The sequence below is a fragment of the Sorex fumeus genome, unplaced genomic scaffold, assembly GCF_029834395.1.
Source record: "Sorex fumeus unplaced genomic scaffold, SorFum_2.1 ptg000072l, whole genome shotgun sequence".
Classification (NCBI taxonomy): Eukaryota; Metazoa; Chordata; class Mammalia; order Eulipotyphla; family Soricidae; genus Sorex; species Sorex fumeus.
This window is the reverse complement of record NW_026606129.1, coordinates 43962759-43975696: the sequence shown is the minus strand read 5'-3', so window position 1 is coordinate 43975696 and position 12938 is coordinate 43962759. Positions and strand designations below refer to the sequence as shown.

General features: G+C 38.9%; 1 protein-coding gene across 1 annotated transcript in view; it reads left to right on the top strand.

Annotated features, from left to right (window-relative positions):
* ULK4 (unc-51 like kinase 4) overlaps positions 1 to 12938 on the top strand; it is a 583905-nt gene that overhangs the window by 130611 nt on the left and 440356 nt on the right. The window contains exon 21 of the mRNA XM_056128948.1: positions 1259 to 1441. Within this exon, the coding sequence (XP_055984923.1) occupies positions 1259 to 1441 (183 nt within the window). The remainder of the gene's footprint in view (positions 1 to 1258; positions 1442 to 12938) is intronic.

Here is a 12938-nt window from a genome sequence, read left to right as displayed (position 1 = left end):
TAGAGAATCATTCATTTCATTAACCCTTCTGACCTCTGACTTCTGTGGCCATAAGGGTAGGCTATGGCAATGGTTTTTTTTTTTTTAAATTTTTATTAGTGAGACACCATGAGGTACAGTTGTAGACATACAAATTTTTGTGCTTGGGTTTCAGTTATACAATGATCAAATACCCATCCCTCCACCAGTGCCCATTTTCCACCACCATGGATCCCAGTATCCCTCCCACCCCCCACTTCCCCGACCCACCCTGCCTCTGTGGCAGGGCATTCCCTTTTGTTCTCTCTCTCCTTTTGGGTGCTATGCCAATGGTTTTAACATTACATGATGTTGAATTTTGAATCTGGACCAGGGATTGAGCCCAGGACCTCTGCATGCCACTTTCACACCCCAACCCTTTGAACTATCGCCCCACCTTTTAGTTTTAAATTCTCGATTTGCTTGAGTGGGCCCAATAACGTCTCCATTGGAGACTTTGTTGTTACTGTGTCTGGCATATCGAATACGTCACGGGGAGCTTGCCAGGCTCTGCCGTGCGGGCGAGATACTCTCGGTAGCTTGCCGGGCTCTCCGAGAGGGGCGGAGGAATCGAACTCGGGTCGGCCATGTTGGCTGCGTGCAAGGCAAACGCCCTACCGCTGTGTTATCGTGGTATGTTTTATTTCTCATTTCTCTTAATAAAAAGCAAGTTAAGAGAAGCTCAGGGGACTGATTACCCTTGTTTGAATCCAGCTGTGCCATTTACTAGCTATATGCTTTTGGCAAGGTACTTAAATACCCCGTGCCTTAGTTTTATCATATATAAAGTTTGCCTAATAATAATGCCTTTTTAATGTGTTGTTACGAGAAGTAAATGAGCTAGTCTTCAAATTTCCTCAGTGTTCTTCCCATAGAAAACAATAAATGTTAGATATTTACTTTAGTGACTTTCCTGAGCACTTAATTCAGTGCTCGCACACAAGAAAGCATGTAATGATAGTCCTCTTTATTACTTAACGCTTTTCTGTAGAGATTTATAAATTAGTCTGTCATGTTAATTAATTCACCATATTTAGGTGATAATTTTTGGAGTTTCTATTAAAATAACTTCAGTTTTTATTCAGAAAGATGATTATTATTTTATTTTCCAATGTGTTGAAAAATTTCCAGCTGTGGGTAAATACCTCTTCTCCTTTCTGCCAAAGTATGTGATGTCTTTGCAGGACATGGTGAATGCACTTGGAGTTGTCTGACAGACCTGTTTTCCTTTCTCTTGCAGGCCTTGTGCAGAATCACTCGTCATTCTCCTGCTGCCTTCCAGAGCATTATTGAGAAGGTGGGACTGAACACAATAATCAGCTCCCTGGCGCCTGCCATCTGCAAGGTGCAGCAGTACATATTGACCCTATTTGCTGCCATGCTGTCCTGTGGGATTCATCTTCAGAGACTAATCCAAGAAAAGGTTTGACTTAGATTTTACCTGTTCTCGCCTTTTAAAAGCATTGTTTCCTTTAGAATCTTCAGTGGTTGAACAAGTAATAGCAAGTGTAATATCAAGTGTAGATTTTTTTTTTTCATTTCAAGGGACCTTTTTGAACTTTTCCAAATCTTTGGATCACAGACATTCATCTGACGGTGTATAAGAGTCTTTTAGCGATTAAAATAGAAATTCCATCGATGGCTCTGCTGACTTGTTCTATTTGAGAAATGAAAAGTTAGAAAATATGAGTTATTCCTCTATGCTAGTATTTCCTTGTCTCCGTATCCTTAACCACTTCTTTTCCTGTTAAGTTCTTTCCCTGCTTTCTTTTCCCTCTTTACTTAGGCTTACTTTATTCTTATTTTTCTTATCTAGTATCTGCTTATACAAATCACTTTTTAGAGCTGAAGTCCTTTTCTCCTCTTTTTAATTTAATTTCTTTCTAATTCTTTATTATTCCCTTATTTTATGTATAGTTGACTCTATAAGTGTCTATTCACATCACAGAACCACACAGTTCTGTGATGAAGAAATACCCATCACAGCTTTCTTCCATGTTTCTTCTCTTGCCCTTACTATAGAATGGTCCGTGAACCAGAGTATTGCATTGCTGGGCAAGTGCAGGAAATGCAGTTTCAGCCACCTGCCCCAGACTTGCTGAATCAGAATCTACATTATAATGAGATCTTTAAGTTGTTTATTTGAGCTTCATGGTTTGAAAAGCCTTCCCTAGAATAATAGTGTTTAGTAATTTGTTAACAAATGAAAATTGGACTATAGTTGTGTATGTGTTATGAATATGTAATCTGTATATACATATAGGTATATACATATGCATAGAGAACTGTGAGGCAATGTTAAAGTGATAATTTCAAATTTTCAGTCTTTTCCATATGCTTATGTGTATTATGAATCTTGAAGAGAGGCATATGCATATTTAAAATTTATCTTATTTTATTGTGGGACCATGGTTTTCAAAGTTATTTATAGTCAAGTTTTAGACTTAAAATGTTCTAACACCAATCCTACCATCAGTGTTTTCAGATTCCCTCCTACCCGTCACCTTCCCTTACATGCCTTGACATACAATACTTTATTTAAACACCATGTTTCACAGTTGTTCATAACATTTACTGGCTTTTGATGTTCCAATTCCATTACTGGAGTAAACTTCCCTCCACTATGACCTCATTTTCCAAACCATCCCTGCCCACCAATGTCTGCCCTCTAAAGGGCACACAGGAATTTATTTTATATTGCTTGTTGCAATTAAGTGGCTGTGGAATTTTAAAAAATACTTTAGCAAAAGAAAATTAGTGAAAATTGTTATATCTCATGACAGGGCTGTTAAGTCCTTCTCCAAGGATTTATGGAGCTGTTTGTTGCTAATTGGGTCTACTGTGTTAATGTTTTTGTTTGATGAGTTTAGTTGGCTTCTATGTTACTTTCCCATCTAATTTGTGGTGCTCCAACTGAAATGTCAGTACTGTAGAATTTGGAGGTGTCTTATGGAGTTTTATTGTGGGATTTGGAGGAAACTTCCATGTGTCTTCTCTTGCCCTAGTGGTTCAGAGACTTCAGGATCTGGAGTCTGGGCCAGTGACTTGACATGGTGGTGGCTGTGGGAAGTGGGTGTGGCTGTCGGAGCTGCCAGAAGTCTACACTGTGGGTGGGGGTGGCTGACAGGAATATTTTAAAAGTTTATTGTTCAAGTTTGGATTTCACATTTTCAGTGTTGTTGACTGTTGTTTGGATATTTAGCTGTACCAGTCTTTTGCACCACTGATGTACACAAATCCTCTTGATGACTGCCCCCATTTACTTCCCATCTGTCTCTTTCCCCCTCTTCAGTGTATTTCCTTCTCTGACCACCTCTCTACTCTGGGGCCAAGGGTGATCTAGGCATTTTCCCTTTCAAGCATGGCATACCCTTGTCAAGTTACTCTGTATACCACATATAAGCGATATTCTGTTTGTCCTTCCAGCTTACTTCATTTAACACGATATCTTCCAGTTCCATCCATGTTGTAGTGAATTGCATGATTCCATTTTCCCCCAAGAGCTGCATAATAATCCATTGTGCATCTGTAGGACATATTCATGATTCACTCATCTGTCATTGGATACCTAGGTTGATTCCATATCTTAGCTATTGTATTAAGTGCTGCAATGAATTATAAGGTGCATATGTCCTTTGGAATGAACGTTTTTGTGTCCTGGATGTAGATGCCCAGAAGTGGTATCTACTTGTAATAACTGGATGGTATCTACTGGTAATTAGTGGGTTTATGGCAGATCAATTTTTAGTTTACTGAGAAATATCCATACCGTTTTGCATAAAATTTAATCAAAAAACATTCCTACCAGCAGTGGAGGAGAGTTGCTTTTTCACCTCAACCCCTCCAAAACAGATTTTTCACAGTATTTTTTATACATACCATGCTCACTGATGTAAAATGGTAGTTCATTGTCATCTTGATTTGGATTTTCCTAATGATAAGGGATGAAGAATGTTTATCTCATGTGCCTGTTGGCTATCTACTAGTCTTCCTCAGAGAAGTCCCTCTTCATTTCCAGTCCCCAATTTTGACAGGGTTTTGGATTTTTGTTATTGTTGATATTTGTGAGTACTTATATACCCTGAATATCAACCCTTTATCTGATGTATTGAATGCAAATATTTCTCCCATATAGTTAGCTGTCCTTTAGTTTTAGCACATGTTTCTTTTGCCATGAGGAAATCCTTTAATTTTACCTAAATTCCATTTGTAAGAGGAGAACGTATTGCACAGCATTCTTTAATCTTATTGGGCCACAGTTATTCTGTTGTGTGGGAGAAATACATTACAAATTGGAGTTCCTGTCTCTGTGTCAATGTCTGAAGTCACTGTACTTGACTTTCCCTTCCAAGTGACTTGATCCTTTTACTCAAAGGGACTTTTCTTTTGAGAGTCTTGATGTTACAACTATAAGATGATTTTCCTAGATACACCGTGTGCCATGCTGTTGTTTGGGATTCCCAACACTACAGCCAAAGTATGTGATCTCTAGCGCAGCACAGCCAGGTTGTGTGCAAGGAACACAACTAAAGTATCTGAGCACCATGGCCAGGTATTTGAACCCTAGCAAGCACTACATCCAAAATGAGAGCACCGCAGTTGTGGCCAGCATGTGTACAAACAAGCACCACAACTGTGTGTATGGCTCCAGTGAACAACACAACCAAAAAGCATACAGTCACTACAAACAGGTGTGTGATTCTTGGCAAGAACCAGGGCTAAGTGTGCAGATACTACAACCAGAGTACGACCTCGCACGAATACCACAGCCTGGTGAATGAGTGCTTCAGAAAGGTATGCACAGTCCCCTTCATCAGAACAAAGGGAGTGGAATTTGCTATAGAATAGGGTAAATGCCATCTGTCAGATGAAGGTATCATAGCTTATTCCAGTTTTTGTTCATAAAGATAAGCGTTTAGGATAAAGTTTAAGGTAAAGCAGTTAAAATGTCTGCATTTTTCCTTTAGAGTGATAGCACAGCGGTAGGGCGTTTGCCTTGCACGCAGCCAACATGGCCGACCCGAGTTCGATTCCTCCGCCCCTCTCGGAGAGCCCGGCAAACTACCGAGAGTATTCGATATGCCAAACACAGTAACAACAAAATCTCCAATGGAGACGTTACTGGGCCTGCTCGAGCAAATCGATGATCAACGGGAGGGCCTTTACTTTACACATATAGGCATATATTCACACATGTATCTCACTTAGTTATATGTATGTTTGCAAAATACAATGCAAGAACAAAGTGCAATTCCATTGCATCCTGATTATATTTCTCTCATATATGCCAAGCTATTTTGTTTTTTCAGCAGTATTAAATGCATGGTTACATTCATTCCATTTGATTTACATTTCTCTGTTTAAAATATTCTGCAAGATACTTAGAGGTAAATAATAATATGTTATTATATATTACTTAATGTATATGTGTCATGATAAATTATTTTCTGTTTTTCATAATCTTCATCTTTTAATATTCAGAAAAGTACTGTAAGTTATTTCTGGGCTGTTGAAAGTTGTGGCTTCATTTCTTTGCCCAGAAAACCTATTCGGTAGAAGCTGCTGTCCTCTGATGTTGGGGTGTGTACAGAAGACGACTGTTCATGGAATTTAGCACAAAAATCTGAACAGAACAAAAAAAGGAATCTGTGGGGCCAGAGTGATAGTATGGCTGGGAAGGACACTTGCCTTCAGTGCAGCCTACCTGTGCTCGATGATGCAGTGCAGTAGGCCACCAAGACCACTTGAACACTGATTGGGGGATTGAACTCGGGACCCGGTTCATGCATGCTGGGCATGCTCTTCAGATCTGAGTTTGCTCCCTACCCCCGTAACTCTTTAGGGCACATTTTATTTTATTGATTTTTGGGCAACACCTGGCAATGCTCAGAGATTACTCCTGGCTCTGCACTCAGGAATTACTCCTGGTGGTTTTCGGGACCTTGAGCTAGTCTAACTATCAGAACTCTGTATTGCCATCATGTCTGAGTACCAGTATGGAAAAAGAAATAGATGGACTGAACGGTCTGTGTACCTATATGTACATATACTCACAGCAAATAAGAATTTACATTTATCTAAAAATTTACAGATACTAATTTCAGAGAAGTCAGTATTTTACTTCAGTCTTTATTGTTCATCTATTCTAAATTTTCTACACTAAACATATAAATCAGAGGTTCCAAAACTTATCTGACCCACTATTCCCTTTTCAAAAAAAATATCAATCACTCAGCGAGTGTCCCCCTGAACAACTACCTTAAGTGAACCAACAGAAAGCATCCCAATGGCACCTGAGGTTACTGTCAATGCCATCAGCCCCCCAGACACTCCAGAGTTCTTGCAACCTCTCTGGGAAACACTGATGTAAACTCAAAAATTAATAAAAGTTACAAAATTTTTGTTAGAAGTAGGTTAGCATTATCTACTATAAATTAATTTAATACTTTATGCTATGATTAAGAAAAATTGTTATTAGGCCCAGGAGATAGCTTAAAAGGTTGGAGCACATGCCTTGCAGACATAAGGGCCTAAATTCAGTCCCTTAACACATGGTCCCAAAGCACCACTGGGGTGACCCTGGGGATGACCCCAGCACCCCTGGACCCAAGATTTAAATATTTCAATCTGGTTGTACTTAAGATCACTAGTCACCACTAGTTTAAATGCAACTTAAACCAAAATAGGACTTCGCCACACACATGCCCACACACTGGAATGACAAATGTTAAAAAGACTGAGAATACTGAGTCCTGATAAGCATGAGGAGAATCTGGAATCCTTGAAAGCTGACGATGGGACTTTCAATTTTAATATTGTTTTGGAAAACTGATTGCTATACTCTGTAACCTAGGAAGTGCATTGCTATATGTGTATGTATATATATATATATATACATATATATACATGTGTATATATATATATATATATATATATATATATCTGGATTTTAAAAAAAGACAGCATGGGGGCCAGAGAGATAGTGGGTAGGGTGCTTGCCCTGTGCTTGGTGGTTGGCTCAGCTTCAATCCGTAGAACTCCATATAGTCCCCTGAGCCCTGCCAGGAGTCATCCCTGAATGCAGAGCTAGGCATAAGCCCTCAGCATTGCTAGATGTAGCCCCCAAACCAAAAATAAAACCAAACTAACCAAATAAGAATGGAATCTAAAAAGTACCCATTTTTCTACCAATGTGGTTGAATATTATATCCTACAAAGCTTCTTTCCATTAAAAAACACTTACAAATGCTGACTAGTCTTTGCTCATGTGCACATGTAAGAAATTAATAGGAATAAGCAGAAGCTAACGGTGAAGATAAAATGGAAATGAGAAGTGCTGAAATGAGTGTAATGGCCTGAGAGCAGGGAGAGAGAGAGGAGGGGCAAGGGAGGATATGCTTTTCATATTTTCATATTAGGTAGCACATCCTAATTCCTTTTTTCCTTTTCTGATATGTGGGGTGATCAGTGGCTTTGAACAGTTTCTGTCTGAATCACAAAGATGAAATTTCCCACCAGACCTCTGAGTGATCTTAGCAGCCACTAATGATCATTTTTTCAGGTAGTTCACCATGGGTTAAAGTATATTACTTTAAATGTTTTTTTTTTCAGTCATTCTTTTATTAATTTAAGCCCTTCTACAGAGAAGAACTTTTATCAAGCTTTTGGTCACCCTGAGGTAGTGTTCACATTAGCATGGGCATGATAAACATTTGCTTCACTAATTTTAGAATAATATTGTGGAACCCTGGCTCCAAAGATTAACACTTCACTTGTCAGTGCTTTCAGATTCCATATGGACTTGTAGATTTTAATACCGCAATGTATTCCTGTATCCCAATGTGTTTCTGTAGGCTTTCGGCCACTGAGGAATGTTTGGGTCCTCCACACTTTCTTTCTCTTTTGAAACTTATAACAAATGGCAGTGCCTGTGATAAAATCTAATGTACATTAAAAGATTTTTTTTAACTGCAGGGCATGGTTTACCATAATCTTAACATTAACATAAGGACATTTTCTCTGGGAGGATATGAAGTAGTTGTCAGGGTGCCCCCCCCCTTTTTTAATTGAATCACTGTGAGATACAATTATAGACTTACTTTCATGATTACATTTCAGTCATAAAATGATCGAGCACCCACCCCTCCACCAGTGCCCATTCTCCACCACCAATGTTCCCAGTACCCCTCTCTCTACCCCCCTACCACTGCGACAGGCACATTCCCTCTTTCTCTCTTCTTTTGACCGTTATGGTTTGCAATACAGGCACTGAGAGGCCATCCTGTTTGGTCCATAGTCTACTTTCAGCACGTATCTCCCATCCCCAGCGGTTTCTCCAACCATCATTTACTTAGTGGTCCCTTCTCTATCCCAACTGTGTCAGGGTAGACTTTAGACTTCCTGAGTGCAGGAGCTCTTGTCTTGAAAATTCTGGCAGCTGTGCCTAGGGAGTTGTTGCAGGACGTACTGTTTCCTGAGGTACCCATAAGCACCAACCTGGCGTTTCCCCCAGTGAGTCCTGGTTTTCTGCAAGAACTACGAGAGGCACTTCTTATGTGACCTCACTGGTAAGGCTGTTTCTTGAGTAAGCTGGTAGAAAATGTGATCTCTGAAAGTTTTTTAATGGGTATGTTTAATTGATTCTAAGAAGATCTCTGGTGGGTGCTGTGATATTCTCTCCTTACTCTAAGTGGTTATTGATAGGTGTTTGGTTATTGGAGTCCATTTTTTACATTCTAAGAATAAAATGTGGGTGGGGCAAGGGGGCTGGAGAAGTATTATAGCAGGGAGGGCACTTGCCTTGCATGCAGTCGACCCAGATATGATCTCTGGCACTGCATATAAGTCTCCTGAGCACTGCCAAGAGTGATGGATGAACACTGCTGGGTTTGGACCCCTCAAACAAACAAGATAGAGTCTAATATGGGAACCAAGGATGTGCCTCTCTGATCAAGCACATGTCTTAGTGAGATCCTGGGTTTTATCTCTTGTACTGTGGGGAAAACAGACTAAAATATGAAAAAAAGAAATAAAAATTTTCACGGCTCTGTCACCTTTGTTGTATGTAAGTTTTCTAAAGGATTAGTGTCCAGCACATGAAAAGCAGCCTGCGAATGAAAAGGAAAACAGAGGACAAACTGGGAATATGATATAAGGGATGGCTTCATTAGTAAAAAATTGAGAATGGTAAATAATCGTGGGAAAAGATGCTTGATATGAATGTTAGCAATTAAAATAAAAATTAATTTTTATATAAAAGAGAAAGATGAAAGCAAAGTTTAAATAAATTAAAGACTGAAGGCACTCCAGTGAAATTCTTAGATATGGAAAACAGCTAATCTACACAATGAAGAAGACCAAATCAACAAAAAGACCAAAGAGAACAAATATTAAAAGTATATTCTAGGGATGGATGGACTGCAGAGAGACTAGCAAGGTGGACAGAGAGAGAAGAATGTGGAAGAATACAGGAGCAAGCATGTGAAGAGAGAGAGCCCAGGCTGTGAGATGGAGCACAGAGAGATGAGTGGGAGAGACAGAAGGAGACAGGAATGAGAGGTAGTTTGAGACCAGAATGGGAGGCTTAGAGAGACTGGGACAGATGTGTGGCGAGAATGGAATAAATGGCAACTGATCAAACAAACAAACAAAAAACAATATTCTAACTCATAAGAGTACTTTTTCATGCCAATTGAAGTGGTGCATGGTCACTGTTACTGTCCTCCTGTTTTCCATTGATTTACTTGAGCGGGTCTAGTAACATCTCCATTGTGAAACTTGTTACTTTGTTTTGCATATCGAATATGTCATGGGTAACTTGCCAGGCTTTGCCATGCGGGCGAGATACTCTTAGTAGCTTGCTGGGCTCTTTGAGAGGGGTGGAGGAAGTGAACCTGGGTCAGCCAACCTGGGTTGACCACGTGCAAGGCAAACGCCCTACCTGCTGTGCTATTGCTCCAGCCAGGTACATGGTATATCTAGGAAAATCATTTTATAGTAGCAACATCAAGAAGAAAAAGACCTGTGAGCATATGGTAAAAGGATCAAGTTACTTGTAAGTGAACGTCAGACATTGCCACAGAGACAGGAAACTGGAATTTAAGGGTATCAGGTATTTGAAGTTTTGGAGAAAAGATGTGAGCCAAGGATTTTTATGTTCTGTTTCTTTAGGTTGTTTCTCAGCCCCATAGATAGATGTATAAACATGGAAGAGATCGGTTCTCATGAGGGAAACATGAGAGAATGCATTTTAGAAGACCAGGAAATATTTGAATAAAATCAGGGCAAGGAATGAGAATAAGGGTGATGGAATCTTGTCATTCTAAACTTGTGATACTTGGGACTGGAGAGATAGTATAATGGGTAGGGTGCTTGCCTTGTACATGGCCAACCTCGACCCCTAGCATCCCATCTAGTTGCTTGAGTACTGCCAACAGTGATTCCTGAGTGCAGAGCCCTCAGTGGGCTCACTAAGCCTCAGTGAGTGTGGCCCACAAGAATAAAATAAACTTGCAGTGATATGTATATGTGCACACATATGTATGTGTCTGTGCATTCAGGGAGAAGGTGGAAGGTATATAAATCAACATTACAGCAAGTGAGTTAATTGCTTTGGAATCACTAATCCTGACCTCAGAAAAGCTTAGGCAACAACCCACTGCCAGATTCTTGTTGGAAAAGGAAAACATGTAAAACTATGGTAACTCTACTCTGCTGTATTTGAGTTATTGGAATTTAGAAAACTTAATGTCACTTTGTTGAGATTATATGGGTATGTGGGATGCTGGGAGGGAAACTTGGGACATTGGTGGTAGGAAATATACACTGGTGAAGGGATGGGTATTGGAACATCCTATGACTGGAATCAGTCATTAACAGTTGATTAACAGCTTTGTAACTGCGCATTTCATAGTGACTCAATAAAAAAATTAAAAAAGAAATTATTTGGGTATGAACATCTGCTTTGTCATTTTATTCCTGAATTTGTAACCTTGAATGTATTTTGTAGCTGAATGATCTACAACCGCATACTGCCCATGCTTTTCCAGAGTCATGTAAAGCTTTAAACATTACTTTTTAAGAAAGCCACTCTGTATTTCAGAGGTGAGTTTGTGCATGCTCAATGCAAAGACAATTTTCTTCTGAGAGTTACTAAGATCTTGCTTTAATTTTCTTCTCTTAAAAATTTTGAGACTACCTTGGTTGGGTTTTATTTCATCAGTGTAGTTTGACTGGAGCTGTTGCTTTCACTATGCTGTTTTGACCAGGCAGCATAACAGGGATTAATAGACCAATAGACCAGGGATTAATAGCTGATCTCTGTTGTTTGGCAGTACTATGAAAGATCACTATGGAATTCATAGATGCAAAACATTTAAACATCTCAAAGCTGTCTACTCTGTTTTCTTTCTTCTTGCAAAGTCACTAAGTATACAAACTCAGTGGTTGCTAATCAAGCATTTATAAGATGTTAATTTATGTATATTAATTAACTTAGATGTTTGGTTTGAGTCTCTCTACATTAATGTGTTCTGTAAGAGACATTTCACTGAGGTCCTTGGTTAAACTTCTGTAAAGAAAGTGTAATAAACAAACCATTTTAGAAGTAATCAGTACACTTTTCATTTCCATCAATTTTAAATAGAAGATTGTGTCGCAGGATTTCACATTGTTTTTCCTTGAGGCTATTCCATCAGTTGATGGCCTACTGCATTCATTGATTTTTTTTTCTTTATCTCTGTCAGTTGATTGAAGCAGATCAATTTTACCTCTTGAGATTTGAAGTCCTCTACCTTATTGCTATTTTTTATTCACACAATAATTTTGTCTTTATGATGTGTGCTAAAGAGATGTTTTATCCCTTTGCCTATTGGAGAAAGATAGCGTTTTACTTGTTGGGGAATGTATATATTGGATATATTCCTGAATATCTCTGAATATTTGGAATATTCTAAGTAGATATGTCTATCTAAAAATTACTGCCAAGTACTTTTTGGATATTAGACACAAACTTCTCATGCTGTGATTTGGCTTATAGACTTAAAAAGTTCCAGCTTTTTTTCTCCACATGTAATATTTTGGTATGTTGAACGGGATGGCAAGATGAATTTAAATCAAAGCTGAATATATAGTGGATTGCAAACTGAAGTGACCTGAGGTCATTTTTGGTTCTCCAAAGGTAGTTTTGATTATTCATTCTTGGCACTAAAGTCTTTGCCTGCAGCCTGTAATCTTCCCTTCTCAAGTGTTGTAACTTTAAAACTGTTCTAGAGATGAAGTGGTGTGGTGCATTTTGTTTAAGATTGAATATGGGGCCCTGGGCAGTGAGGTGTAGCTAGTCAGTTCTGTTTATTGAGTTTTTTTTTCCTGAAATGAGGATTTTTGAAAAGAACATTTATTTAGGGTCCAAGCTATTAAGCTATTTGTAGTCTTACATCCAGAATTGTCATCTGTAACAGAGTGCATCTTCTTCAGGGATTTGGAGTGATGTGTTTGTTCTTACTTATCACACAAAATTTCTTTAACCTTCAGTATTTGATAAAATTTTCTCCAGATTTTTATTCAAAAATCATAAGCATATTACTTCAATTCTATAAGTTTCCTTTTAGAAAATTGTGAGGTACCATGATTTACAATACTGATAATGGCAGGGTTTCATGCATAAAACATTCCAGCACCTTATCCTCTGCCAGTGTATCCACTTTCTTCTACCATTGTCCCAGAGTTCCCCCACACCCACCCCAACACCCTGGAAAGATATACTTCCTACTGAAGATCATTTTTCAGTTTCTGTTGCCTTTGAACAGTTGTTTCCTTAAATATTCTTTATATCCCCCACACAGAAGAGATCATTCAGTATCTGACTAACACTCAGCATGATACTCTCGAGATTCATTCATGTAGCAGCAAATTGCATGATT